At 40.3% G+C, this 27016-nt stretch overlaps 1 protein-coding gene across 1 annotated transcript in view; it reads left to right on the forward strand.

Annotated features, from left to right (window-relative positions):
- Positions 1 to 24798, forward strand: part of adgrb1a (adhesion G protein-coupled receptor B1a) — a 159846-nt gene extending 135048 nt beyond the window's left edge. Inside the window, exons 24-31 of the mRNA XM_030750073.1 lie at positions 6711 to 6809; positions 9922 to 10093; positions 12096 to 12191; positions 12921 to 12960; positions 14738 to 15399; positions 17559 to 17594; positions 17767 to 17925; positions 24441 to 24798. Coding sequence (XP_030605933.1) covers positions 6711 to 6809; positions 9922 to 10093; positions 12096 to 12191; positions 12921 to 12960; positions 14738 to 15399; positions 17559 to 17594; positions 17767 to 17925; positions 24441 to 24635 — 1459 coding nt within the window. The 3' untranslated portion in view covers positions 24636 to 24798. The remainder of the gene's footprint in view (positions 1 to 6710; positions 6810 to 9921; positions 10094 to 12095; positions 12192 to 12920; positions 12961 to 14737; positions 15400 to 17558; positions 17595 to 17766; positions 17926 to 24440) is intronic.
- The last annotated feature ends 2218 nt before the right edge of the window (positions 24799 to 27016 follow it).

The following is a 27016-nucleotide window of genomic DNA, read 5'->3' on the forward strand; positions in this document are numbered from 1 at the left end:
CCAATAACTCATGCTAGTTGCAGAACAGTAATATTAATCTCTTCTGTTTGCTTGAATAGTATGGAAATGTGTGTGTGCCAGATTAAAATGGTTGTCAGGATTCTGTCTGTGTTTTTGTATTCCATAACTGACGGTGGAACTGACAACAAGAACTGGTGAGACAGCATCTTGAATTTATTAGCACTCATTTCTGAATATGAATGTCAAAAATGAGTATCTGGCAATATATTCAGAGTGTTTGCGCAGTCTATTTTGTTAAGTTATTTAGTTGTGGCCCAACATGTTCTGTCAAGCACAGACTTCTTGACCTTGTAATCCTAATTTAAGTCTTGCTAGCTTTTATTGAGCATTTTACAAGTAACATCTCAGGTGCTTCAATACTTCCACTTTACTGTTTTGAGTGCATAAATTCATTCAGACTTACATGTATGGTGTGCACAGCAAATATTGCAGCTGACAGTGTTATACTTCTGTCCCTCAGCAGTTGCCATCTTAGCTATGTAGCAGAAAGGGAGGGGCCACCATACAGTTTTCATCCATTAGAAGGAGTGTACATCATCAGTGATGAGAACAGTGACAGAATTTTCCAGGCGTTGACATTAGATGTGTTGTGTGTTCAGTGCTGTGAAAGGCTTGGCAAGTTGCAGATTTTACAGAATGAAGTAGCTAGCTTGACGGTCATCGTCAAACGGTTCTGTTTCAATTTGATTTGAAATCATTGTACTACTCCATCGGGTTTGTAGCTTGATAGGCTTCATATAACCCAGTTTTACTTTGGTTACATAGTAAGAGGTGGCAGTAATTGGAAGGACACTTTCTTACCATCTCAGTTGCATATTGATGCTGTGGTCTGTATCTTGCTTTCCAACATAGATAATCCTGAGCAGAACTGGATAGGACAGTCAAAGATGTCACATCATTCATTCATCAAAGTTGCTCATTTGACATGTAAATTGAAAGGTTCTCTTTGGGTTTCTTCATACTATTGCATATTTGGGTCCAAACAGACAGTATAAAAGATGGTTGTAGCCACCATGATGTTGTCATTGGTTTCTGAACTCCCATTTTGAAGCCTCAAGATGAATGTTTCTGCCATTTGCAACAAACTGCATGTGGTCGGACTGAAACTGCTTGCTCATTGGCTAATGACTTGTGATTGATAAGTTGTTAGCCAATGAGCAAGTGGAAAATACCATGGCTAGTCCCTCCTTTTTGAAAAATGGCATAACCAAGATTAGCAAAATTGATTTTTTTTTTTTTTTTATTCAGTATAACCCAAAATGATTGACTAAGACAATGAACTCAGCAGCAAAGTGTTTACACAGATCAAGGAACAGACGTCTATCAGACCGGAAGTCTTTTTGTAATCACAGCTCTCGCCATCTGGTGGCCTTCGGATAGAATACAGGTTTAAAGCACTTCTGCGCTGGCAGGAAGTTGCATCCACATTTTAGAGTGCCGTCAGTTGGTCAGTCTTAAAAATATCAAGATCATACATACTTGACAAAGACCGTCTTTGTGCAATGATGGGGTTCCTATTTTCCCTTCTCCTCACTATGACATGGCCTACATTCAGCTTCTAGATCATAGATGGGCCTCATCTTTCAATTATTTTATCACATATTTGAAGTTAAGGGTTTTATGCATTTACCACTGTATATAGGTTTGGTGTTTGACCCCTCATCTATCTGCTCAACTCTCAATTTTAAATGAGTCTTGAAGCTGGATTTCACCTCTCACCTCTTAAATACTTCCTAAGCTTGTGAAACGTGTGTCCCAGACTTTCACACTATCCAGCCTGTAGCTGCTGCCATAACAAATCTTGCCATTGGAACACATATTCACTTTCCTCTCATTTCTCAACAGCTGTCATGTTGCTTTTAAAACAGATTGACAAGCAACAATAGTCATCATTTTACCAAATAAGTGTGACCGAGAAAACAACGATGGGGTTTGCTGGACAGACCCACTAGCTCATAGATTTTCACTGTGCCTCCACTGATCTGGCCATATTTTGAGTCTGTACTGGAAGCACACAGTAAGCCATACTGTTTATCAGGTAATGCTGCAAAATGCGCCAACAGCAGAAACAGTGAGAGGTACAGTTCAGTGACTTGAATTAGCGGAGGTGAGTCCTAGCAGACAGCAATCAGCAACAACTGCCCGTGTCAGCACAGCCATTAATCAAAGCTGCCACACCTCTGACGTTACGCCTTGTAGTAGTATTTAAATGGATGAGTTAGAAAACATTTTTACGCACTGTACAGATGTTATGAGACCCCTAAGTTGAATAATTTAACAGGTGAGGGACTGTGTCATTCGAGACGATGGCCAGCGTATATGTGAAATCATGCTGTGACTCTGCTGTTTGTACTTAAATGTGTGGTGGAGTACAAAAAAAAAAAGCCAAGGATATCTAATGTTTTCTCTTTTAGTGACAGCCTTCCATCACACGACTATTCTCAAGAATCAAATCCAAAACATGTTTTGTGAAACTAATTCAATTTGTAGAATCTTATTAATTGCACAGCAGGATCCCCACCAAACAGATCAACCTGAACTTCAGATGGGCCTTACCGCTGACCCTTCTCTCTCCTGAAAATTAAAGGCTAATTTGCTTAGAATATTACAAGAGACAGCAGAGGTTAAATGAAACCAGCACAAGAGCTCATTTCCTCCTTAATGAACACTAAATTGTTTCAGTTATCAGGCCTGTATATTTACAGGTTGTAATAGAAGGTTAATCAAAGATTGAGCTTTGAGGTCTTAGCCATGTACCATTGGCTCTGACATCTGACAAGTGTATCGATGACTTTGACTGAAGGATTACCTGATCCACCTGATCAAAATGTAATATTTGTTTATGTTGGACATTATTTATTTACTGAGTTTAATGCATCTCACCCCACCCACCAACTAACCACCTTTAGCTTCTGAATCCTTAAGTCCAGGGAAATGGTGCATTTCACAAAGTGTTGATTGCTTTTTAATATCACTGCCTGCAGCGTACATTTAGCGCCTGTATTGCCCTTTTACCTGAAATTGAATTTCTTCCATTATGTGATTTTTAATCCTGGCGTCCATAGGCTACAAAAATCGATTCCCTCAGCTCCTCTGCTCTAATTGTTACTTAGCAGAAGGCCATATGGTAACAGATACGTTTGTTATTGCTTGTCAATATTGCTAGTGTTGTAGTCAGTCTACAGTGGAGGGAGAGCTGTGAACAGTTAAAGGAGTTTGGGGAGGAAATTAAAGTGCTGTATTTTCTTGGTGATCACACCTGAAAATCAACAGATTTTTTTGTTTATTTGTTTGTGTTTTTGAATACATAATGATATAAATACAACAGAGTCAATAACACGTGCTTTAAGTGAACTCATTAAAACAGAAATCCCCCTAAACTTAACATTTTCTGTAAACATCATTGGGCCCATTTTATTCTTTAGAAAATACACACAATGTGGCATCCCACTGAGATATATCTACTTGCTGTAATGGAAATTGGAAACAGGAAATGCTTCAGTGATCAGGGAAATCAATGGTAAACATTGGGTCTCGGTTTCAGCCCCCTGTATATACAATAATTTCTTTACTTGAGACTGACAGTCAAGAGGCCCACCATGCAAGCCAAAAACAAGGATGCAACTAGTTCCTCTGAAGCATGAGGTCTGTTGCCTTTTACCACAATTTGCTCAAAACACAGTGTTAAGTGAGTGTAAAAGCATTTTTATTAGCTCTTCGCTGTATTTGTGAACGTCCACCTCCTTCAAGACAAAAACAATACTCTCTCCACATTCAGATTCAATTCAGTTTAATCTTATTTATATAGCGCCAAATCACAACAAACAGTCACCTCAAGGCACTTTATATTGTAAGGTAAAGACCCTACATTCTCATCTACAATTTTTAAATAAAATTCTTCTGTTTATGCATTTGAACCTGTGATGCAAGTGTGATGCATTAGAAATTAAACAGAACAGTGCTATGGTCAATATGCATGTGTGAGACTTGAAAATCTTATACATGGATTTGGTATGTACAGGAATTATACAGGAGTATAATTACTGTATAATTGTGGCCAAACGTTTACTTACACTCATCATAAGCAAGAATGTCATGGTAATTTGGGGCTTTTAATGATTTCTTTCAGCTGTTCTTTTTCCAGGGTGGAATAATTGTATATTATATATCTTTAATCTCTAAAAAAAATAAGAATTGGATATACAAGCTTGAATTGTGCCAAAGTTATACATACAGGCTCTAATGTATACGTGAATCACCACGGTTATTTTGGCTAAATGTCCTTTAAGAAGTTGCACCTTGGCCAGATCTTTTTGGTACCCATCAACAAGCTTATGGCATAATTCTGACTGGATATTTGACCACTTTTCTTGGTTGAATTGGTTGTTTTCCTGGCATGGGCCCAGCTTTTAAGCGTAATTCACAAATTTTCAATAGGGTTTAGGCCAGGGCTTTGGGAAAGCCATTCCAGAAGCTCAATGTTAGCCTGCTTAACCCTTTCCAACACCTGTTTTGATGCGTGTTTGGGATCATTGTCCTGTTGAAACACACAGTCGTGTCCAAATTTAACCTTCTAGCTGTTGAGTTGAGGTGAAGTTGAAGAATTTTGAAGTAGTCCTCCTTCCATATTCCATTCACTCTGTGCAATGTATCACTGGCAGCAAAAAAAATCTCAGGGCATGATGCTACCACCACCATGCTTGACAGTTGGCACAGTATTCTTAGATTTGATTCTTAGATTACCTTTACTCCTCCAAAAATACCTCTTGTCACTGTGTCCAAATAGCTCAATCTTTTTCTTGTCTGACCATAAAACTTTCCTCCAGAAGGCATTTGGCTTGTCCATGTGGGCAAGCCAAATGCCTTGAGTTGAGCTTAAAGGTGTCAGTTTTGAAGCAGGACTTCTTTCTTGGTTGGACCCTTTCAGTCCATGGCAGTGTAGAACATGCTTCACTGTGGACAGTGACACTGGTGTTCCAGCAGTTTCCAGGTAGGTTTGAGCCTGGTTGGTTCCTGTGTTATTCCTAACCAATTTCCTGTCATCTGAGGGTGACTGTTTGGCTCTTCTTCCAGTAGTGACACATCGGAATAACTTGTACGTGCATACAATTGTTTGAACTGATGATCTTGGAATCATTAGAAATGGCACCAAGAGACCTTCCCAACTTGTATAATTCTACAATTCTCCTTCTATTATTGGTCAATCCGATGAGTCCAGTCAAACAAATCCTTTTATGCTACCAGCTATAGTCAATCATGATCACTAATGAGAAATTAATAAACTTTAAGTAAATGTATGTATATATTTGAGCCCGTATGTATAATTTTGACCCTTTGTGGTTTGGAGAAAATCCAAAATAAATTCAAACTTGTGTACCCAATTCTTGTTTATTAAAGTCATTAAAGATTTAAGATGTATCATTATTCTATTCTGGAAAAAACTGTTCAACAACAGTTCAAAGAAATCTGTAAGAGCCCAAAATTACCCTGACATTCATGTCCATGATGAGTGTAAGTAAACGGAGACTTCATCTTGTAGTTTCTGAAGCTATGCGGTCCAACCATAACCTAACTCCAGCAACCTTGTGGTTATTAAGAGGTTGAAATGTATAAAGTCATCTTTTCAAGAAAAATATCCAGAAAAAGATGTCCCATTAGGTCTAAATTAGTTTGAAAAGTAAAATGACACTGTTCTCTCGTAATATCTCAGCATTGTGATATGGGAACAATGAGACATAACCTGAGAGAAGTATAATTTGCCTGGATAGCTATATATATATATATATATATATATATATATATGCAAATCATACTACCCTCTCTGTCTCTAATCACAATGAGATACCAATCAAATTTCATATACAAAAAATGTTTGTGATTTGAAAATGTGAAATAGAATTTGCATTTCCAAGATCTTTGACTTATATCAACTTTTTAGCTCCATTTTAGATGAGTGGCCAAGAGAACAGAGACACACTATAGATGACTTGATACTGAGTCATATTTAACTCCTCTTATATACTTATATATAACTATACTGAATGCACTGTTATATACTGAATGCATTGATCTCATGTAATCTGGACTGAGGGATATTTTTTTTCTTTGTGAACACTGATTGTAATGATGGATGGAGCAAGCTGCATATGAGTGTGTGTGTGTGTGTGTGTGTGTGTGTGTGTGTGCGTGTGCGTGTGCGTGTGTGTGTGTGTGAGTGAGCATCTTTGCATTCAAGCTTGGCATTTACTCCAAACCAAGGGTGTGACACATCCAGCTCATGATCTGAGCAGCAGCGATGTAAATCCTGCTCAGGACCAGGCGTCCCAGTGAAGTTTTTGGGATTACAAAAGGATAAATGGTAGGGTGCCAGCGAGGGTGAGTGACAGCTCCTTCAGGCCACCAAGCCAGTCGTTTATGAGGAAAGCCAGACATTACATTTAATAGGAAATGCCCAACGCTGGATCTGTCTTTACCCCACCTCTGCTGCCCCCTTCCTCAAGTCAAACAGAGGTAAACCCAAAACCATCCACCAGTTGTACCGTAGCCCTGAGAGAGAGACTGTGCGAGAACACTGTGATTCAATGTGCGTGTGTGCCTGTGTGTGTGCTCATGTGCATCTGTGTGAGTCTATGTGCAGGTGCATCTGTATCTGTTTGTGTATGTTACAGCGTGTTAATTTGACTTTGCAGTCAGATGACAGTGCCACTGTACAATATGACGCTCAAATGTGCCAAGTGCGGAGTTATCTCTTCGGCTGATGTTTCCACCACAGCTACCAGTAACGCCATGTTAGTCCTGCTAATTATTTTTCCTTAACTCTTCTTACCTCTCTTCTCTCCTCTACCGTACGCCTGCCTTCTTCTCCCTCACTTGATTGGTTCTCTGTCTTTATCCTTCTGTCATTTTTTTCTCCTCCCTCATGCACTGGCGGGGAGGATTTCATTCAGTATCACCAGGCTCTTGATGCCTATGTGCTGCTCCTGAACGCAAACTGTTAGCTTTACCCATGTAAATAGCTGTGCACGTGTGACTGATTGAATGTGAATGAGGAAGTGTGTGCATGTATATGTCTAATTAGAACATATATTCAAGAGGTTATGGCTTTATATGCAGACAGCATATATTTATTAACGGTCTGGGTGGGTGGGTGGCTGTCCCTTGCTGTGGTCTGTGAGTTCTTAGGTTGACCATTACCATTATTTTCAACCTGGGCAATAATTTTCTGCTTCTTGTTATTGAGTTAATAGAATCTGATAAGAAAGAGGGAAGTTAGTTGTCCTCTTCTTTTTGCAGTGTGTGTTAGTCTCTGCTAAAATCCAGAAATACAGCCAGGAAAACACCAGTGGCTTAAAGTGAACCTATTCTGCTCATTTATAGCTCTACATTTTTATTCTTGGACACTTTGAGATTCATAGTTCAAGATAATCCTTAATTATGTTATACTAGGCCTAGGTGCCACCCCTTTGTCTGAAACAAGCCATTTTAGCTCCTGTAGCTTTCAGCCAACATTCTCCTGATTGGGTCGCTGCTCATAAAGAGAAGGTTTGAGCAGCAAGTGGGTGGAGCAGAGATGTTATATCAGGAGGAGACATGGCACTCAGTGAATCTTGCATCGATATCTATGAGCAAATTCTTTAATACTAAGCACGGCGTTTGTCTATAACATGAATTAGCATGGTGTGTGTTCAGTACTCTGGTGGGATTAGTACCAAACAAATATCAGAAGTTTCCATAGACCTAGTTATTTTAAATTTCAACTTTTTTTCCCCTACAATGTAAAAAAACAAACAAAAAATCATTTGGATTTATGTTGCAAACTCACCGTCCTTAGCTTTGATAGCAGCATTACACAATCTGTACTCTGTCAGCCAGCTTCATTCACAACAGGCTATACTTCCAGCTGATGTTCCTACATGTGCTGCTTCTAAATATTTTAGAATTGTCTTTTAGGTGGGATTCTCTAAATATATAAATACTATTGAATCTTTGTATTTATATGATGCAAAATTGCATCATAAGTCATTTACAATATTATAGATTTGCTTTGAACCAGCACTTGGCAACAGTGGAGAAGAGTAACTCCTTCTTCTCGGCCTTTGTGAAGTCACTATTTAACTCTTAATAATTTCACATGAAAACTAATGATGTGTATAGAGGGTTACTGTGGGCAGGGTGGAAACGTCTCCATACAGTGGGACACAAGAAATATGAAATGATTCCTAGTAAAACAATGGTCACCATTAGCAAAACCATGCTGTATATGCTTTGGCATGGCCCAGTTTATTACCAGAGGTGGAAATTAACTATGATTTTTTTAAATTACAGAGGATATTTATTTATGGATTCCCATTATTATACTGTTTTTACATTCTGCATTCTTTAGAAAACAATTGCACAACATTTGAGCAGAGCACCTGACAAATAGACAATATTTTATCCAAAGAAAAAATTCCTTTAAATCAACTTCCTGCACTTCCTCACAGACACTATCATTAATCTTATGTGGTAAATAATAAAAATTACCTGTAGTGACTACCCCAATGTGGACTGATTAATCATGACTGATTAATCATGACTTGCATGAAGTGCACACCCTTGTATGATAGTAATAATTTGTATCAGGGTTTTAATCATTATACAAAAATCAAGAACAAACTAAACAAATTTCACTTATGAAACAATAATGCTGTGAATTCTTAATCACGTCAAATCCACCAGCTCAGTGTCAAACCATTTAGGGGTGGGGTTTGGCTGTGTTAGTCACATGATAAACAGCGTTAGTTTCACAAACTAGGATATGTAACCTTTATAATCATGTGTACTGGCATACGTTTGTCTGTTATATGCTTTAGATTTGAGCGTGCCAAAGATGTCAAAATTCCATATTAACCTAACCCTATCTACCACATGGCTTTAAAAGACGTTAGCTTGTGGTATCAACTGCAGAGAAAATCAGATTTATATAAGAGGCAGACCTTTATTCATGTATTTATCCATTTCTGATTTATATCTAAATTAAATCTCATATACATTCTACAATATTCATTGTGTCTCTAATCAGTACCGGAATTAGTTCAACTAATTAAAAAGAGAGAGAGGACAGATGAGTATGAATAGCAACTTAGAGCAGAAGTTAAGTCTCATTTCAGACAAATTTGCAAACTTGAAAGCATTACTCCACACTCCAACTCATTTCATTTGAGTAATAGTCTTCAGTATATTTTTCCACCTCTGGGATAGCCTTTAATTAAAAGTAAACCTGCTAAGTATGTTTATTTAAAAGATCTGAATAAAAAATTTCACAACACTCACTGTGGGTAGTTATTGTGCTTGATTATTAATAATATTTGCATTAGAATAACGGAATGAGTCAGGGAATGACACTTGTTTAGACTCTCTCTGTGTCCTCCTCTGCTCTGCCTCTCCTGTTTGTCTGCATTCTGTTTCAGCCTCATACTTATTTTTTCCTCCCACTGCTCACCCTTCCTCCCTCTCTTTCCTGTGGCATTAGATCCTTTACAGTTTGACTGAACCATCTTAAACATACATGCATGTAATATATGTGAGTTACAAACATATATATCAGCAAATAATGGATGTATGTTTTTGTTTGTGGTAGTAACATAATTATTTGTTGTGATGTTCTGTATGAATCTATGTTTAGAGTTGTAGGCTAACACTATGTTAACACAGTGAACAGTTCATGTCAACCAAGTAGGCGATTGGTGTAGTTGCTGTTCCAAATGAAAAAAACTCACTTTATCCTTATCTTTTACATATATAAGATTGCCTTTGATATAAAAACAGCTAATAATTTTAGCTAAGGTCTTAGAGTGTACTGGCTAGGAATCACTGTAGTCCTGTGCTGTTCTTGACTGTGGGTCCCCCCCCATCCTGCAGGGCGTCACTGTGGAGCTCCTGTGTGGTGTTGCCACTCCTGGCTCTCACATGGATGTCAGCCGTCCTGGCCATCACTGACCGGCGTTCTGCGCTATTCCAGATCCTTTTTGCTGTGTTTGATTCACTGGAAGGCTTTGTCATTGTCATGGTTCACTGCATCCTTCGCAGAGAGGTACCTTACAGGAACTCTCACCTCATGTATTTACTTTCTCCTTGGCTTTGCTTTTGTACTGTAGCTGCGAATCATCTATAGCGCTTCCGTCTGAGATTCTTCGGTGACCACTAAAACAAACTTGACCAGCTTTGCTGGCATGCTAGTTGGGCGATGGATTCATTTAATAACATGTTGATCTACAACCAGATACCATAGCCACTGCCACTGGCGTAAAATATCATTCTGTGGTCCATAAAAGATAATTTATCTGGATTTTGGTGACCGCCAAACTTTATTCAGTTCCATTAAATTTTATTTATATAGCATTAAATCACAACAATAGTTGCCTCAAGGCGCTTTATAAGTTAAATATAAGTGTCAGGACAAAAGATATGCTGTGGAAGAGAGACAGAGTTTAATAATAACTAATGATTAATGATTAGTGAAAAGAGGTGAATAAAAATGAAAATGAAACACTCATGGGAACCCCCATCAGACTAGGCCTATAGCAGCATAACTGAGGGAGGGTTCAGGGTCACCTGATCCAGCCCTAACTATAAGTTTGATCATAAAGGAAAGTTTTAAGCCTAATCTTAAAAATAGAGAGGGTGTCTGTCTCCCAAATCCAAGATGAGAGCTGGTTCCACAGAAGAGGGGCCTGTAAGCTGAAGGCTCTGCCTCCCATTCTACTCTTAAGTATCCGAGGAACCACAAGTAAGCCAGCAGTCTGAGAGAGAAGTGCTCTGTTGGGGTGGAAGCCAAAATCTGCTCTCTCTTTCTAGTCCCTGTCAGTACTCTAGCTGCAGCATTTTGGATCAGCTGAAGGCTTTTCAGGGAGCTTTTAGGACAGCCTGATAATAATGAATTACAATAGTCCAGCCTAGAAGTAATAAATGCATGAATTAGCTTTTCACCATCACTCTGAGAAAGGATGTTTCTAATTTTAGAGATAATAAATAAACTAAATCCAGACAGTGGCCATGGTGGTTGAGATGGTTCTTGGTGAGGGCCTAGAGCCACCCTGAGCAGATCCTCTAGGTGGCTCTAGAACTTGGGTGGGAAATTCATTTTCCCAAGGGGCCATATGAGAAAGTGCGACCATTGTGGACCAATAAGGCAAGCTCACCATGAACCAGTCACTCTGCAGTCGCAGTCCCTTTTATTCAGTGCATGGCTGCCAACTCCTCTGTAATTTCAAACTCTTTAAACCCAATTTGTTATGGTTCTCCTGGAGAATGCTTCTTTTTTCTCAGGGCATATTCGCGCAGTCCACCAAACACTCATTGATAAACTCCCTGTGAGAGAATGGCTTACTGTTTTTAACAAATTTGTGGGAAATCAAAGCTGGTCTTGATTGCTCTTTCCTTGGACGTGTAAAGCTTGCAAAACAGTCCTTGTTGTTTTTGCAGCTTTGCTTGAAAAGGTTCAGATATTCATTCCCACTGCATCAGTCAAGCTCTTGTAGTTCTCTGGGGATTTAATCTCGTAATCCCACACAAACTTGGATCTTATAAATGTTGACAAAAAACTTGACCAGCTTTGTTCGCATGTTAGTTGGATGATGGGTTCTTTTAGTAGCATGTTGATCTACAGCAAAATACCAGAGCCACTGCCATTTTCATTAAGCAGGATTCTATTATATATGGTCCTTGCACAGTTACAGTGAAGCTGCATTCACTTTCACGGACATGTGCATACATAAATTTGAAAAAATATAGCAGTCGCCTTTAAAATAAAAAACGTTGGATTGTGATTTCACACAAAACTGCAAAAAACAGCCATTCTCTGTTGGGGAGTTTATTAAAGAGTGTTTGGTGGGACAAATGACACTTCCAGGACAAATTGTGTGATGCATGCAGCCAATGGGCTGGATGTGGCCTGCAGGCTGTACAATGGCCAGATTTCCTCTTGGTTGTTACCTTTGTTCATTAAAGGCCTCTCTTTCAGTATTTTTGAACTTATATGTCTAAATTTCTGCCTGTATTAAGATCGTGATCTGTGCTCTGGTGGATCTTTGCAGGTTCAGGAGGCAGTGAAGTGTCGTGTGGTGGACCGACAGGAAGACACCAATGGAGATTCAGGAGGGTCATTTCAGAATGGCCATGCTCAGCTAATGGTATGAAGACCATATGTTTATTTTTACCTTTCAGGATTTGCTGTTAAACATAATCATAGTGAAATTTGGTATGATGTGAGAAAATATTGTGACAGTGTAACTCAATATGGGGTAACCAGTTTGTTTAAATTTGGGCTTCTGAAAAATCTTGCAAAGGTTCAAGATGTGTATCATCCAAACTCTGATGTTCTCATGTCTTGGCAGAGAAAAGCATAAATTACATTTTATGGAAAGCCTTGTTTTCAAATTTCTCCAACAAAGAATTTACAAAGAATGCTTGCTGAAAAAATGACGACAGAGGACTGTTCAGGAAATGGCATCATGCTAGAATGTGTACCTGTGTGTACATTTTGGGAAGAGGTCTGAATAAAGCTAGGAAATTCCACAAGACCCCAAATTTGTATCCAGATGAAAAAATTTATAATAAAGCTGAATATTAATGAACCTCAGTTTTGTTCATTGGTCTTCAGTTTCTTTTGATTACTTGAAATTACTATTTTAAAATAACTAAAAGTAATGCTGAAAATGCAGCATTACATTTGCTAATGCAGTGATTCTATTGGCTCATTCCTAGCAGGCTGGCCCATTTATTGTATATCAGTCTCCTCGTGTCTTCTCCTCATTTCCTCTCTTCACTGCAGTCATCAAATGAAGGCTTAAAATCCCCTCAAATGATATTTTTCCCATGTCTGCACTCTTAATCTAATATTTATTGTTTTCTGTCCTCAGACTGACTTTGAGAAAGATGTGGATATGGCTTGCAGATCAGGTAAGCTCCGGGTTGCGCGTGTTTGATTTTGGGTTTGTGTGTTTGCATTTGATTTGACTTTGGGGACTGCTCCTCGGAAGCTACAGATGTCCCTTTGTGTCTCCTTCTCTGTATTTTGACTGCATCAAATTCCTCATTGATGGTGGAACAGATGTGAGCCATGTTCCCTCTCATTTTTGTGCTTGTGTCATGCAACGAACATCACAGCAGCCTCCCTACGCCAAGGAGCTATTTTGACAAGAGATGCAGCATATTACTGCTACATAACTCAGTTCAGGCTGATGGGAGTGGGATGAACGTGTGCTGAGCAGATAAATAGGGCTGTCTGAGCCTGTCAAACACTGATGCTGTATAATTAAGTCCCTCCCAACAGCACTGGATCAGATACTGGTTGATGCTTTAAAATCCACTCGGAGTGAAAATCTGATTACCTCTTGAGACAGGATATCAAGAGAAGCATCTGGAAGAGAAAAGCTTTTGTGAAGCAGAGAGGCTCGAGCAAGAAATGGCAGAAAAGAACAAAGAGAGAGAGACGGCTGTTTATTGTTTGTCAAGTCGGAGGAGGAACCACCGAAAACGATCAGAGGATGTTTAGTACGGAGTGTTGTCTGATGTTGTTCAGCGCCCTCAACATGGTATGGAATATGTTTGCTGCCATATGCCAAGAGCTGTTATGGTGAAATATGCTTGGGCCACAAGGTCATGCCATGGCCAGCTGAATGTTGCTGCTGTAGATAATCTTATGTTCCTCATATCAAAACTGGTTTCACTTTTCTGCAACATTTTCCTTCAGCACATATTTCCCAATCAAAGTCTAGCAAAGAAATGACACAGAAGTCTTTTTCATGCAGTAAAGCTCTACTGCTGTACCTTCATGAAGACAAGGGTACACTGAAAGAACTACACCGGGGGGGGGCAACTCCAGGCCTCGAGGGCCGGTGTCCTGCAGGTTTTAGATGTGTCCCTGATCCAACACACCTGAATCAAATGGCTGAATTACCTCCTCAGTATGCAGTCAAGTTCTCCAGAGTCCTGCTAATGACTTCTATATGTGATTCAGGTGTGTTGGATCAGGGACACATCTAAAACCTGCAGGACACCGGCCCTCGAGGCCTGGAGTTGCCCACCCCTGAACTACACAGAACATGTGTGTCCTCACAAGGAAGAAAAACACATCAGAGTCGTGTGCTGCTGACACCACATCTGTCCTGTCAGAGGTTTTACTGTGTCCTTTGCTGGTGATACCTGTGCAAAAGCCCGTCAGTCTTAGTTTAGAAGTTTGTTAGTTGCTAGCCAGCTAGGCTCTACACTTCCTGTTTGTGTTTTCCCTACCAGCTGACTTGCTGGCCAGGTTGCTGTTTTGGAGCTCCTGCAATATCATTTAGCTGCTTCCCCAGAGAGGATCTTGTCTCATCCTCTACTTTAAAGTAAATGTAAAGGTTCAGGGGCTCAACCAGAGTAAGGTCTGACTGCCAGCTGCAGTCCAGGTTCAGCAGCACGTTCATGGAAGGCTAAGTACGTTATACTGGTTAGTTGTTTGTTAAAATACAATTAGCAACTGAAGTATTTTCAGGGAAGAACCTTATCATTTAAATTATTTATTAACTGATTTAGAAAATCCCTTCCTTGTTGCATACTGTGCAAAAGTAATGTGTTTAACACTACAAGATATATAGCACACATTTCACTGCTGCTTTCTGTCTCAGGACCCCCAGGTGGATAAAATGCAGTAAACCCTTCATCTCACACAGATTTTCTCTCTTTCTGATGTCTTTAGGCACCATGAAGCGCTCATCCCTCCAGGGGGAAGAGAAGGCCTCGTCTGGGACCCTCACCCTTCAGAAGGGTTCTAATTTTAACACCATGCCAGCCAGCATGGCTAAGGTTCACCTCCAGAATATGGCTGACTATACAAGCCACACTCTGACAATGCGCAGGGAGAAAGGCACCACGAAGGGAATCAGCACCGAGCTGCCGGGTGCCAAATCCATCTACATCTGCGACGGCGAACTCTTCAAGCAGCTGGATGGAGATCTGCCTCGAGGGAATGGGGAAGGCAGCAGCTCTGAGGGTGCTGGCAAAGGCCCGGGATATGTCATTCTACCGACAAACAACACAGGGACCCTGAAACCGTCCAAAGGGAAAGAGGAGCAGACGGCCAAGTATAACATCAGCATTGAGCAGCTTCCTCAGACCAGGCTCATCCACCTGGCTAACCCCGCTAGTGGAGAGCCAGTACCTGGCTTCGGGCTGAAGAGCCTGCCGGCTGACCAGGTCAGTGTGTCGTGTTCTGACAGAGACTCACCTGCACACAACCTGCAGAACGTGCCCAGAGATTCCAAGGTGGCCAACAGCATGTGTGACGGAGGAGAGTCTGGAAATTCTGGGGTGATGTCCAAGAGTGAGACTGTGTCCACACTGTCCATGAGCTCACTGGAGGTAAGACTGCAACACCTGTTATGGTATTATTGCTACTATACTACTACTTCATATTAAACATAATGAATGCACGTTAGGTTGTGTTTTGTGTTTATCATGAATTCTCAGATATTTACTTGGACTGCAGAAACATCTTGATACGGCCTCTTCTAAAAGACTGGCCTTAAATTTCCCTGATTTATAAGTAAATACTTTTAAATACATATTAGCGAGTTTTCTGATCTGATAGTGTGATACGCTGATGATAGTTTTGCTAGTTTTTCAACAATTTACCCATTTTCTCAATAAATATAGAATTCTGTTTATTCCCATCAGAAGAACAACATTAAGACAAGCCACTCTTTTCTTTTCATCTGAAATATTTGCCATCTTTTCTACCACTTCCAAGTTTCTGTCAATACAACTCTGAAAGGCCCTCAAGTAGCTCGTAAACGTTAATCCCTTTCTTTCCTGGAAGTTTTGGAATGTGAAACAGCCCCAGGATACGGGGACTTTTTGTAAACAGTTGTTGAGAAAAGAACATAAAAAACCCGTTTGGAATAAATTATTGAGAGTGTTTCTCAAACAGCAGGGTGGTGGGTACATGACTTTGTTGTTGCTTTGATGGGTTTAGTGATGTGGAAATGGACATCATGCAGAATTTATCATGTGTGATATGATAATTCAGATAAGCCTCATGTTTTTTGTTTTTTTTTACTGCCTGTTTGAGAGTTGTGTCACTGTGTTGAACATCACTTTCATTTCATCACATCTGTTTATTATCACTTTCTCACTACAGGGCTAGTAATCTCTAAAGTAGCTATTGTGGGTTTTTTCCTATTAATGAATGATGCCAAACATCCCAACTGCTTACTGTCTGTCCTGTCTGTTTGGACTGCAGCCATTCATATAGAAAGATGAGGAAACCAATGATATTGTGTAACTTCTTTCTGGAATCATTTATGTGGCACGGTTTGTACCATATATGTTGAAGTACTGTATACACAGCACAACACTAGATGAAGAAATTTAAAAAAGCTATGATCAAGTTGGGAGGCAGAGCAATCGCTGAAGGCCAAAAAAGGAATGATTTTTAATTTTAAGAAAATCTTGGCTGCAGCAAAACTTGGCTTTGTTTGTATCGGTTGTTGCCCAGAGTCCAGGTTTGATGAAATTCAGCCTGCTAGTTTTTGCTTAATCTTGCTGAGACAAAGATAAAAGGCAGTGCACCCTCCACTGAGGCCAAACCCCTATTACAAAGTCTTACACAAAGTGATTCACATCCACACAAAAATTTCAGGAGGTTTTCCTCTTTATCAAGTTTAGTCAAATCTGCCCTGGCTAGCGTTACTCAGTCTTGACAAACAAGCAGAGGGGCACTTATGTCTAATCATTCAGCTATATATATCTTTTTATTTATAGAAAGTTATTCAAATTCACACCAAAACTTCAGGAGTTCTTCCTTTGCCTGAGCTTCACCAATTCATCAAGATCAGTGACATTTGGCTGTGTAGTTTTTTGTGTAATTGTGTTGACAAACAGAGAAGCAGCACGGGTTCTTGCCTCGGTGGACTCACAAAAACAGCATTAATTAGATCTCCACAGAGAAGCACTGTCCTACATATCTGCCAGTGCCATTATAATCACTAAGTCCCTTTATTTCATTCACATCACAAGAAGTATCTCAGCATTTTGTGACCCACGTAATGGCAGTGTCTTTGAAAAGGTTAGTTTTGACCGAGCCCCTGCTGCAGACAGCAGTGGCAGAATAAGACGACACGACGATCAGCACAGAGCAGCCAGACATCTGCTTGCTGGTGTCTTTTCACTTCAGGGTAAAACACACTTCTATAATGTCGTGCGAGGTGGCAGCTGCCACAGCAACCGGGCAGCCTGAAGGTCAGAGCTTCCTTCACCACTCAGTGACTGAGGACTGAAAGGTCATTTGGTCACAATCTGTTTACTGCAAACTTGTGCCAGCGGCATCAAAATGACCAGCAGCAAACCTCGTTTCCTCCCTCGTGACGCACTGCTCTTCTCTGAGTCCCAGAGACACCCTTTATTAACTGCCTCATGTGGAGATACACAGTGAAACATTCAGGAAACACTTGAGCATTTCTGCTCAAAAGGCCCACAATATCAAGACACATCTTTAATCTCTCTGTCTCATCTCCCCCCAGAGACGAAAATCACGCTATGCAGAGCTTGACTTTGAGGTAATTTTAGTCTCTTTGATTCCTACAGAGCTTTTTATACTTAGACCAAAAAAAGAAGCTATATCTTAGCTTTTCAAACCACTAAATTTTTTGCATAGATTTCTTTTTAAAATAGGAGTGATGGTAGCCTGTTCTGTTTACCTTGTACATAACGTGCAATGTCCCTGTGTAGAAAATAATGCACACCCGGAAACGCCACCAGGACATGTTTCAGGACCTGAACAGGAAGATTCACAGTGCAGACAAGGATAGAGAGTCTCCACCTGTTGACGCCAAAGCTGCCAAAAGATGGAGTGTGTCCTCTGCCAGCAGCGACAAGACCAACATGAGTGTAAAGAGTTTAACTTTATTCTGTTCTGCCCCTTCCCTCCTAAATATCTAATGTTTCCCTTTCCTTCTTTAATTAGCACAAATTACCAAACGAGCTGCCTGCTGATTTGTAAGTGCAGCCATTTTCAATTTCTTATTTTTTTTTTTTTTATTGCAGGGATGGGCAATTAATTTTCCCAAAGGGCCACATGAGAAACTGGGACTGTTGTGGAGGCCCGCGTCAATAAGCTGAATTCAGTTCTGCTCAGTATTAATTTGATCTCTTTGTAAACGCAGTGGTGCCTGCCCCCCCCCCAACAACAACAACAACAACAATTCAGCTTTGTCATGTTGCCCTTTGGCAAAAATTAATTGCCTACCCCTGTTACGGTATTAATCTGTGAAGGTATGCAGAGGAATAACTGTGGGTGAGCATACAAACTCCAACTACAAACCTAGCCAAATACACATTATGTGCCTCAATTCAGATACTTATGGTACTACATTTCTATGTAGTACACTATGTACACTACGTGCTCACTTGTGTTATGCATGATTTAAACAGGCTAGTGTTCTGGCTAATTGAGCAAGGCAAAAATTGTTTGATAGCTGTGGAATTTGTAACATGTTGAGTCTCAACTACTGAATTCTTATTCAGTGAAGACAATTAATCACACGATAACATGTAACATGTAACAGTAATAGCAAATGTTACACCAGGCTAGCTAGATGGCAGCATTTTAACTGCCATCGCCCCTGGCAATCAGTCCTCCTACTACAGTAGCTCAAAATTCTTTGGTGTTTCCTCCCTTTTCTAGTGCAAACACTTAGCCAAGATGGCAGCTGCCGAGGAAGAGACATGCAGAGTGTTTTCCTTATAAATGCAGAGTGCACCAGCTGTTCTCCTAACACAAATAAAATGTTGTTAGTATGTATGCGGTTTGAGACAGCAATTCTTTCCAAATGTTGAGCTGGCAGTCCAGTTTTATAGGTAAATAAATTCAAAGGGATGCCACAAAACTGAAATTTTGGTACCACATTAAATTTCTAGTAGTGAATGTAGCTTAGATGGGATTCTGGAAACAAACCTGTGGAATGGCAGTGGCAGGGCATGTGGCTGTGCAGCCCAGGTGTACATCAACCCCCAACTCCCTCTACACTAATGCAAAGATATGAAGAGCTCAAGTGGGCCACATGGCATCTTTTAATATGCGCTTTGGTACTTAGGAAATGAAAATTTAAAATTTAGCTACACTTGGGGTATAATGTTACTTGTAAACTTGTGATTGGCTTGGAAATATGTTGCTAGTAGCATCCCTAATTACAGCATGTATGAATGATAATGAAAGCCTTCTCTCCATAGATAATGAGTTTACCACATTGCCACTTGTTGCTGCAGCAGATAGAGACACATCAGTTTTTAGCCACAAGTTTCTAAATTGTGGCTAAAGCAGCTACAAACTCTTTCATTGATGATAAAGTTGAGCCAGCCAACAAGGATGTGATGGCTGGCTTAATTTTATCATCAGGACTAAACCCAAAATACTCCCACAGAGGCATTTTTTAATTTTTCTAGGAATTGCAACATTGTCCCATGGCCCCTCACCATCATTCTCACCTCAACTGCCAGTACCACCAGTAAAGCATGAGTATTACTGGTGGTATCATGTACATTAAAACCTGAACACAAATTACACCTTTGGAATATTACTGTAGTGTGCCATAATACCTTGATACCACTCAATCCTACTAGGCACTTTCATTTTGGTGTCAATACATTCATTTGATTGATTTATTTCTTTTGGTACATTTTTTATTTTCCTGATTCACTAGAAGTGGGAGACTACTTTAAATTCCTTTTTGAAAGATATAATGATATCCTTAGGGCTCCTAAACACAGAAACACAAACCTTATACTATTATCACTATTATTGTTAATTTATTGCACAATCATATGATATGAAATATGTTATATGAAATGTGAAAGTAACTGCCTTTAATCATGTGGTCAGATGTTTGCATACACTCATCATGGGCATGAATGACATGGAATTTTGGGCTTTTAATGATTTCTGTGATCTGTTCTGTTTCCAGGGTGAAATGATGGTACAGCCCACATCTTTAATTTATTAAAAAGAAAACAAGAACTGGGTGCAAGAGTTTCAATTTTGGATTTTCTCTAATCCACACAGGGTCAAAAGCATACATACAGGCTCAAATATAGACACTGCTCAAAATTTCAAAGGAGCCCTTTTTAATCAGAGTTTAGCATCAGGTCAGTTAAACTTCTGTGACACATCCGGAGTTATAGGGTTAAGTAGCAGAGGGGGTTGTTAATCAGTTTCAGCTGCTTTGGTGTTAATGAAATTAAGCGCAGGAATGGTTTTCCAGGTGGAGTCCACTGACATTTTTCCCTCCTCACCTTTTCCCTTTTTTTTTCCCACTAGTTTTGGATTTGGCTAGGGTCAGTGTCACTACTGGTAGCGTGAGGCCATACCTGGACCCTACAGAGATAGCACTACACCTCCAGGATGGCACATCAATACGCGCCATTGCCAGAAGGTTTGCTGTGTCTCCCAGCACAGGCTCAAGAGCATGGACGAGATTCCAGTAGACAGGCAGTTACTCTAGGAGAGCTGGACAGGGATATAGGAGGTCCTTAATCCAGTAGCAGGACTGGTATCTGCTCCTTGTGTAAGGACGAACAGGATGAGCACTGCCAGAGCTACAAAATGACCTCCAGCAGCCACTGGTGTGAATGTCTCTGACCAAATAATCAGAAACAGACTTCATGAGGATGGCCCGAGGGCCTGACGTCCTCTAGTCGGCCCTGTGCTCATTGGTTGGAACTGTCAAGCCTGACTGACATTTGCCATAGAATACCAGAATTGGTAGGTCCAGCACTGGACCTACCAATGTGCTTTTCACAAATGAGAGCAGGGGCACCCTGAGCACATGTGACAGACGTGAAAGAGTCTGGAGAAGCTGTGGCGAACGTTCTGGTGCCTGTAACATCATTCAGCATGATTGGTTTGGTGGTGGGTCAGTCTGGGGAGGCATATCCATGGAGGGACACACAGACCTCTACAAGCCAGGCAATGGCACCCTGGCTGCCATTATTAGTACCCTGGCTGCCATTATTAGTATTAGGATACTAATACTAATTAGTATTAGGATACTAATAATAAGCATAGGATCTGACAATGGTCCCATTGTCAGACCCTATGCTGGTGCAGTGGGTCCTGGGTGCACGACAATGTAGCGTTCTGTTTCATTCTGCTCCTTTAGAGTCGGTCCAGCGTCACCACTCCAACGTGTGCAATACTTTTGCAGAATCAGAGACCTAGTTTCTTTTTTTTTAATAGCATAAAAAAGTGGAAGAGGCAGAGAGCTCTACTTTAGGTACTTTGAATCCACTTTGAGTACAAGATTCTGTTTGAGGATGTGCCTCAATCAATTCATCCATCAAGCCATGCATTCTCTTCCACTTATCCTGTTCAGGGTCGTGGGGGGGCTGGAGCCTATCCCAGCTGACATAGGGTGAGAGGCAGGGTACACCCTGTACAGGTCGCCAACCTGTCTCAGGGCTAACACAGACACACAGACAACCATTCACACCTAAGGGCAATTTAGAGTGACCAATTAACCTAACCCCAGTAAGTGCATGTCTCTGAACTGTGGGAGGAAACCCATGCAGACATGGGGAGAACATGCAAACTCCACAGAGAGAGGCCTGGGCCAAGGTGGAATTGAACCCAGGCCTTCTAGATGTTATTCTAGCTGTGAGGAGGCAGTGCTAATCACCATGCCACCGTGCTGCCCAATCAAACCAATTCAATTCAATTTTATTTATATAGCACCAAATCACAACAAGCAGTCGCCTCAATGTGCTTTATATTGAAGGTATAGACTCTACAATAATTACACAGAAAACCCAACAGTCAAAATGACCCCCTATGAGCAGCACTTGGCAACAGTGGGAAGAAAAAACTTCCTTTTAACAGGAGGAAACCTCCATCAGAACCAGGCTCGGGGGGGGGGTCATCTGCTGAGACCGGTTGGGGCTGAGGGGAGAGAGACAGGACAAAAGACACACTGTGGAAGAGAGACAGAGATTAATAATAATTAACGATTAAATGCAGGGGTATAAACAGAGAGGTGAATAAAAAGAAACACACAATGCATCATGGGAACCCCCCAGCAGCCTAGGCCTATTGTAGCATAACTAAGGGCTGGTTCAGGGTCACCTGATCCAGCCCTAACGATAAGCTTTATCATAAAGGAAAGTTTTAAGTCTAATCTTAAAAATAGAGATGCACAAAGGCATCATAATCCTTATTAGTATATTAAGTCCTGTTTACACCAAATTTAGATTGAATCAGCAATTTATGTCCATTCTGTGGGGCTTTTCATTAGAGGAATAGATTTACATTTTGGGAAGCAGGTGGATATTATTTTTGCTTTTGTTGGTGATGATTAGATGAGAACTCTTGGATGGTGATATCTTACATCAGTGCTGGAGCTAAGAGCTTAGCTTAGCTTTGCACAAAGACTGAAACACTGCAGTGGAGCAGAAGAAATTCTCACAACTTCCCACAAAATCCAAATCTGTCAATTCTGTTTGTGTACTGTATGGATTGACCCTTTTCGGCAGTGAACGCTGATGTGTGGACTCTAGTGTCTACAGTTTGTTTACAAATGCAGCTTTCAGAATTATTACCAACTAATAAGCTACAAAAACAGGTGTATAACAAATTAAAGGAAAAATCTGAAGCCAGGAATGGAGCCAGTGGTTCTGTTAGCTGTGAGGGCATTTTGTTGGCATAATTTGGGTGCACTTGGTTTGATATAGGGCAACAAATCAGTGCAGAGTTGTTCTGAGTGATCTCCTTTAATGGAACATTTCTGTCCTGGTGAAAGTGGTGTCTTCCAGGATAACCCACTAAATGGCAGTTCACCATTTAGTGTCTTACTGAATGGTTTCATTAGCGTGACAATGATGTGAATCAAATGCTTTGGCCTTAAGTTACCAGAGCTGTGTACTACCACATGTGTAAGACTGTTGTCATAAATGTGTATCTCTTTTAACCTGGATGAATAACTATGGTAACTTATATGCAAACTCTGGTTTTACAAGCAGCGATGATTGTTTTTCTACTTTGATTCTCAACTGCAACAGATGCTGCTGGCATTACAGTAAATCAAGCACAGATTGAATTACTGTTATTGTGGTTAGTGTTGTTGTTTTTAATCTTAGAAAATATATAATCAATAAAATACATTTCACTGTGATTTGTTCAAAAGAAAAAAAAAAGGTAATGTGCTTTTAATGGGGCGGCTGTAGCTCAGGATGTAGAGCAGGTTGGAAGGTTGAAATTGGAAGGCTGGTGGTTCAATCGCCTGCTGCTCCAGTCTGCCTGCTAAAGTATACTTGGGCAAGATACTGAACGCTGAGTTGCACTCCGATGTGTTCATTGAAGTGTGAATGTTAAATATAAACACTTAAATGTAGAAAAAAGTGCTTGTGTGAATGGGTGTGAAGCACTCAGAGTTAAAGCACAAACCCTGACTAACCAAGAAAATTGATAACCACCGTTATCAATTTACTTTGTGTGACAAAACCCCAGTTTTGTCAAGCTAGTTGACACAAAGAAAATATGGCTATGCTGAATTTGCTTCATAGTACAACCATCAGATCTCAACCCAAACACCAAATGGGGGCATATGATTTGGAGAACCCATGTTCCATCCTTCAATTAGAGGTCATTAATGGAGAATCAATGCCACCATATGGTTTTGGTCTCTGTATAGTGGCCTAATGAGACTTTATTTTGTTTATTTCTTTGTCAACCATCTACATGTAAAATTAGAAAACTTAGAGCCCACAGGCCCTAGTGTTGTATACTTTAAATATTAATAATTATGATTTGAACTACAACATACAAATCAGTGAACTTTAGAGGCACTCAAATGTTATTTTACATTTACATCTAGGCAAATTGTTCTACAAAGTCTCCTAATGGTAATCTTAGCTAATAAGTACTGAGTGGGAGCAATGGTAAACACAAAGAAGGGAGAGTGGTTTTCTTATTCGACTCTTAGCAAGAAATGGAATAAGCATATTTTATAATCACTTACCATTTTCCAGGTCACTGGTGATCTCTGGGTAAGGGTTAGGATTTGGTTTTACGTATCAACCTGTTAAATAGGCACATTTTCAGAAGCTAAAAGACTTTCAAGGCAAGTCTCATATATTCATTTTGGCAGGACTTTATTTATTTATTTAGGTTAAAATGTTTGTTTTTTCTATGCAGCTGGATATTAACCTAACCCTGCCACTAACCCTAGATGGTTTGCTGGTGACCAGGTGGATGCTAACAGTTTACAATGCCAAAGTGTTACTTTATGAGTGCATTAGATTGACAGATAAATGTAGCTTGAGGTGAAGTAGAGCCACCAAAATAGCTGACATACATCAGCAATTCTATAAAGAGCTTAGACAAACCTACTTTTCCCTTATGTCCTTTTCCCCATCAGGACAAACAGCAGACCCCGAGCAAGAGGGCATGGGAGGGCATTCGTAAGACCAACTCACCCCCCTCCTGGGTGCGGAAGGACCTGGAGACAGTAGCGGCCTCCCCTCTGGAGCTGCAGACAGTGGAGTGGGAGAAGACCAGTGCAACCATTCCTCTTGTAGGCCAGGAGCTCATGGACCTGCAGACAGAGGTGTGACCCAAATTCTGCCTCACACCCCACAGCTCCTCTTTTGTTTCAGTGCTCTCAGACAAACAAGCAGACACACAACACACATACTGCCCTGCTTTGTACTTCTACTCAAAGGCTGGATGAAGCCGAGACCATGAGGGGGAAAGGAGGGCGAGGAGAAGAGTCACAATGACAGAAAATCAAGTTAACCAATTAAAGAGAGAATGAGAACAGTGTCTCTCTCAATTTCATTTGATGTTTTGAAATCACCAATTACTGGTCATCTTCTTGTATATGATCTGCTGGCTCACACTGGAGACAGATTGCCAAAGTAGCAGATGAAGCTGCTATATGTGCATCATACAGTCATGTAATAAACAGCATAGCAAAGGTAATCACGCAATGTTTACCCCTGTATTAAATGGTTACAATGTAATAATCATGATTATGTCTCTTTATTTTCACTGTTGAGAGTATTGTTGCATTGCTGTTCCGCTCTCTCTATTCCTGACCAAATTTTGGTGTTGTACGCAGCTCAACATGCCTCTGAATTTCTCTCTTTTTCAACATAAAACTTGGGAAGAAAAAATTAACAGTGTTTGAGGAGGCAGACTGCCAAACATACACCTATATTTGCCCCTCAGTGCCGCTTCCTGCTCCCCAACAACTCACTCCAATCTCTAACGCCTTATCCCACCCCCCAGGATAGTAGGCCAAGGCTGGCCCTGCAGCAACAAAGAGAAAAAAGGGGGAGGGAGTGGAAAAAGAAATCAAAACATCACGTTGAGCCACAATGGCAGGTTGCCTTCTCATCGACGGACACCTCAGAGATGACGGCGTGCAGACTGGCAGGCTTTGCACTCTGTTCACTCCTCAACCTCAATGCCGCCTAAAGGAGGGACAATTAGGACGTCCAAAAGGAGTTCAGCAAACACAAGTTGGTTGGGTTAGTTTCTCAATGTACAAGCAGGCTTGATACAGTGAATGCAAACATGATGCTGTTTAAAGATCCTAAGGGGGAAAATGTGTTAAATGTGTCTGTGCGTATGTGTGTGAGTGTGTGCGCGTGCTTGCACTGAGTAAATGGAAGATGAGGAAATCCGTAGATCTATAAATATATATGTTATAATGATTAGAAGTGACGATATGTAAAAGGCAGAGTAACAAAGGATGGTGGTTGCACACAGAGAAAGCACAAGGCTCATTTGGAGTCCTGATGTACAGCATTGTAATTATTTCAACAGAGTTCTACAGAATGGATTTTAGCCTATAAATATCTTTCTTACTGTGCTTGGGGATAGTTATCATCATTATTATAAATATGAACATGATTATTCTGATGCCAAGCCATCCATTCCCTCCCCCTGTCCTATCAGGGTATTGGACTATACAAGTGTTCTGTATCACAGTGTAACAGTGTGTGTTTTGATATCACCACCAGTCACTCCCTCAGATCTGTATTTGTCGAAAAAACCCTGACAACCGACCTCTGAGCTCCCACTTCCTCTGACTACTGATTTTTGCTCCACCCTGGCACACACACCCTCCTCCCACCTCCCCTCACTCCTGTTTTTCTTTTACTGGGGTCGCGTTTTTGTTAATGTACAGTTTTCAGAGCACAAAATGAATGTGTCTTATTTCTAATAAAAGCATATCTATATAATAACACAAGCCTGCTTGTTTTCTTACATTACACAATTTCATTCATCACAATACATGATCTGATTTTAGACAAGTGGATTCTTTTTTATTATGTCTGTTTTGCCAACAGTCATTCATTTGTGTTCTTGAACATGATTTCCCCCCTTTTTTTTATTTACATCACCACAATTTTACATCAGACCAGCATGGTGGTTGGTATGTGATGTGAGTCCGTCTGCACAAAGGGAAATTCTTTCAGGCTATTTAACTTTTCAAACAAAAGACCTCAGTTTAAGTCCTGCATAGAACAAATCGTTTTCACATTTTATGTGGTATTACTAAGGTTGCATTTCCATTTGAAGTTTGCTTATGCTGGTTTGGGCAAAATACTTGGTTAGGTTCTGAAAATGAAATTTTTGTTAGGATTTAGCAATATTAATTGCTTGTTTTAGGAACTAAAACTAAGTTAAGGTTAATTAAGGTTGAGAAAAAGGCCATGTTTTTGTTCCTGGCACTCTGTGGCAGGGCTATTATTTGCCCTTAACACACAAAAAACTTGATGTGTATATTAAAATTTGAATTGAACTTAGTAAAACCTTGGAGAGGTCTCATGCAAAGGACAAATCAAACTAACTCTTGTAAAACAAATACTTAAAAGTAGTTGTCCAGTGCCAACTGTAAGCTTTATCAAAAAGGAAAGTTTTGAGCCTAATCTTAAAAGTTGAGAGGGTATCTGTCTCTGCCCCCCATTCTACATTTAAATATCC

This window comes from Archocentrus centrarchus, chromosome 16 (genome assembly GCF_007364275.1).
Source record: "Archocentrus centrarchus isolate MPI-CPG fArcCen1 chromosome 16, fArcCen1, whole genome shotgun sequence".
Taxonomy (NCBI): Eukaryota; Metazoa; Chordata; class Actinopteri; order Cichliformes; family Cichlidae; genus Archocentrus; species Archocentrus centrarchus.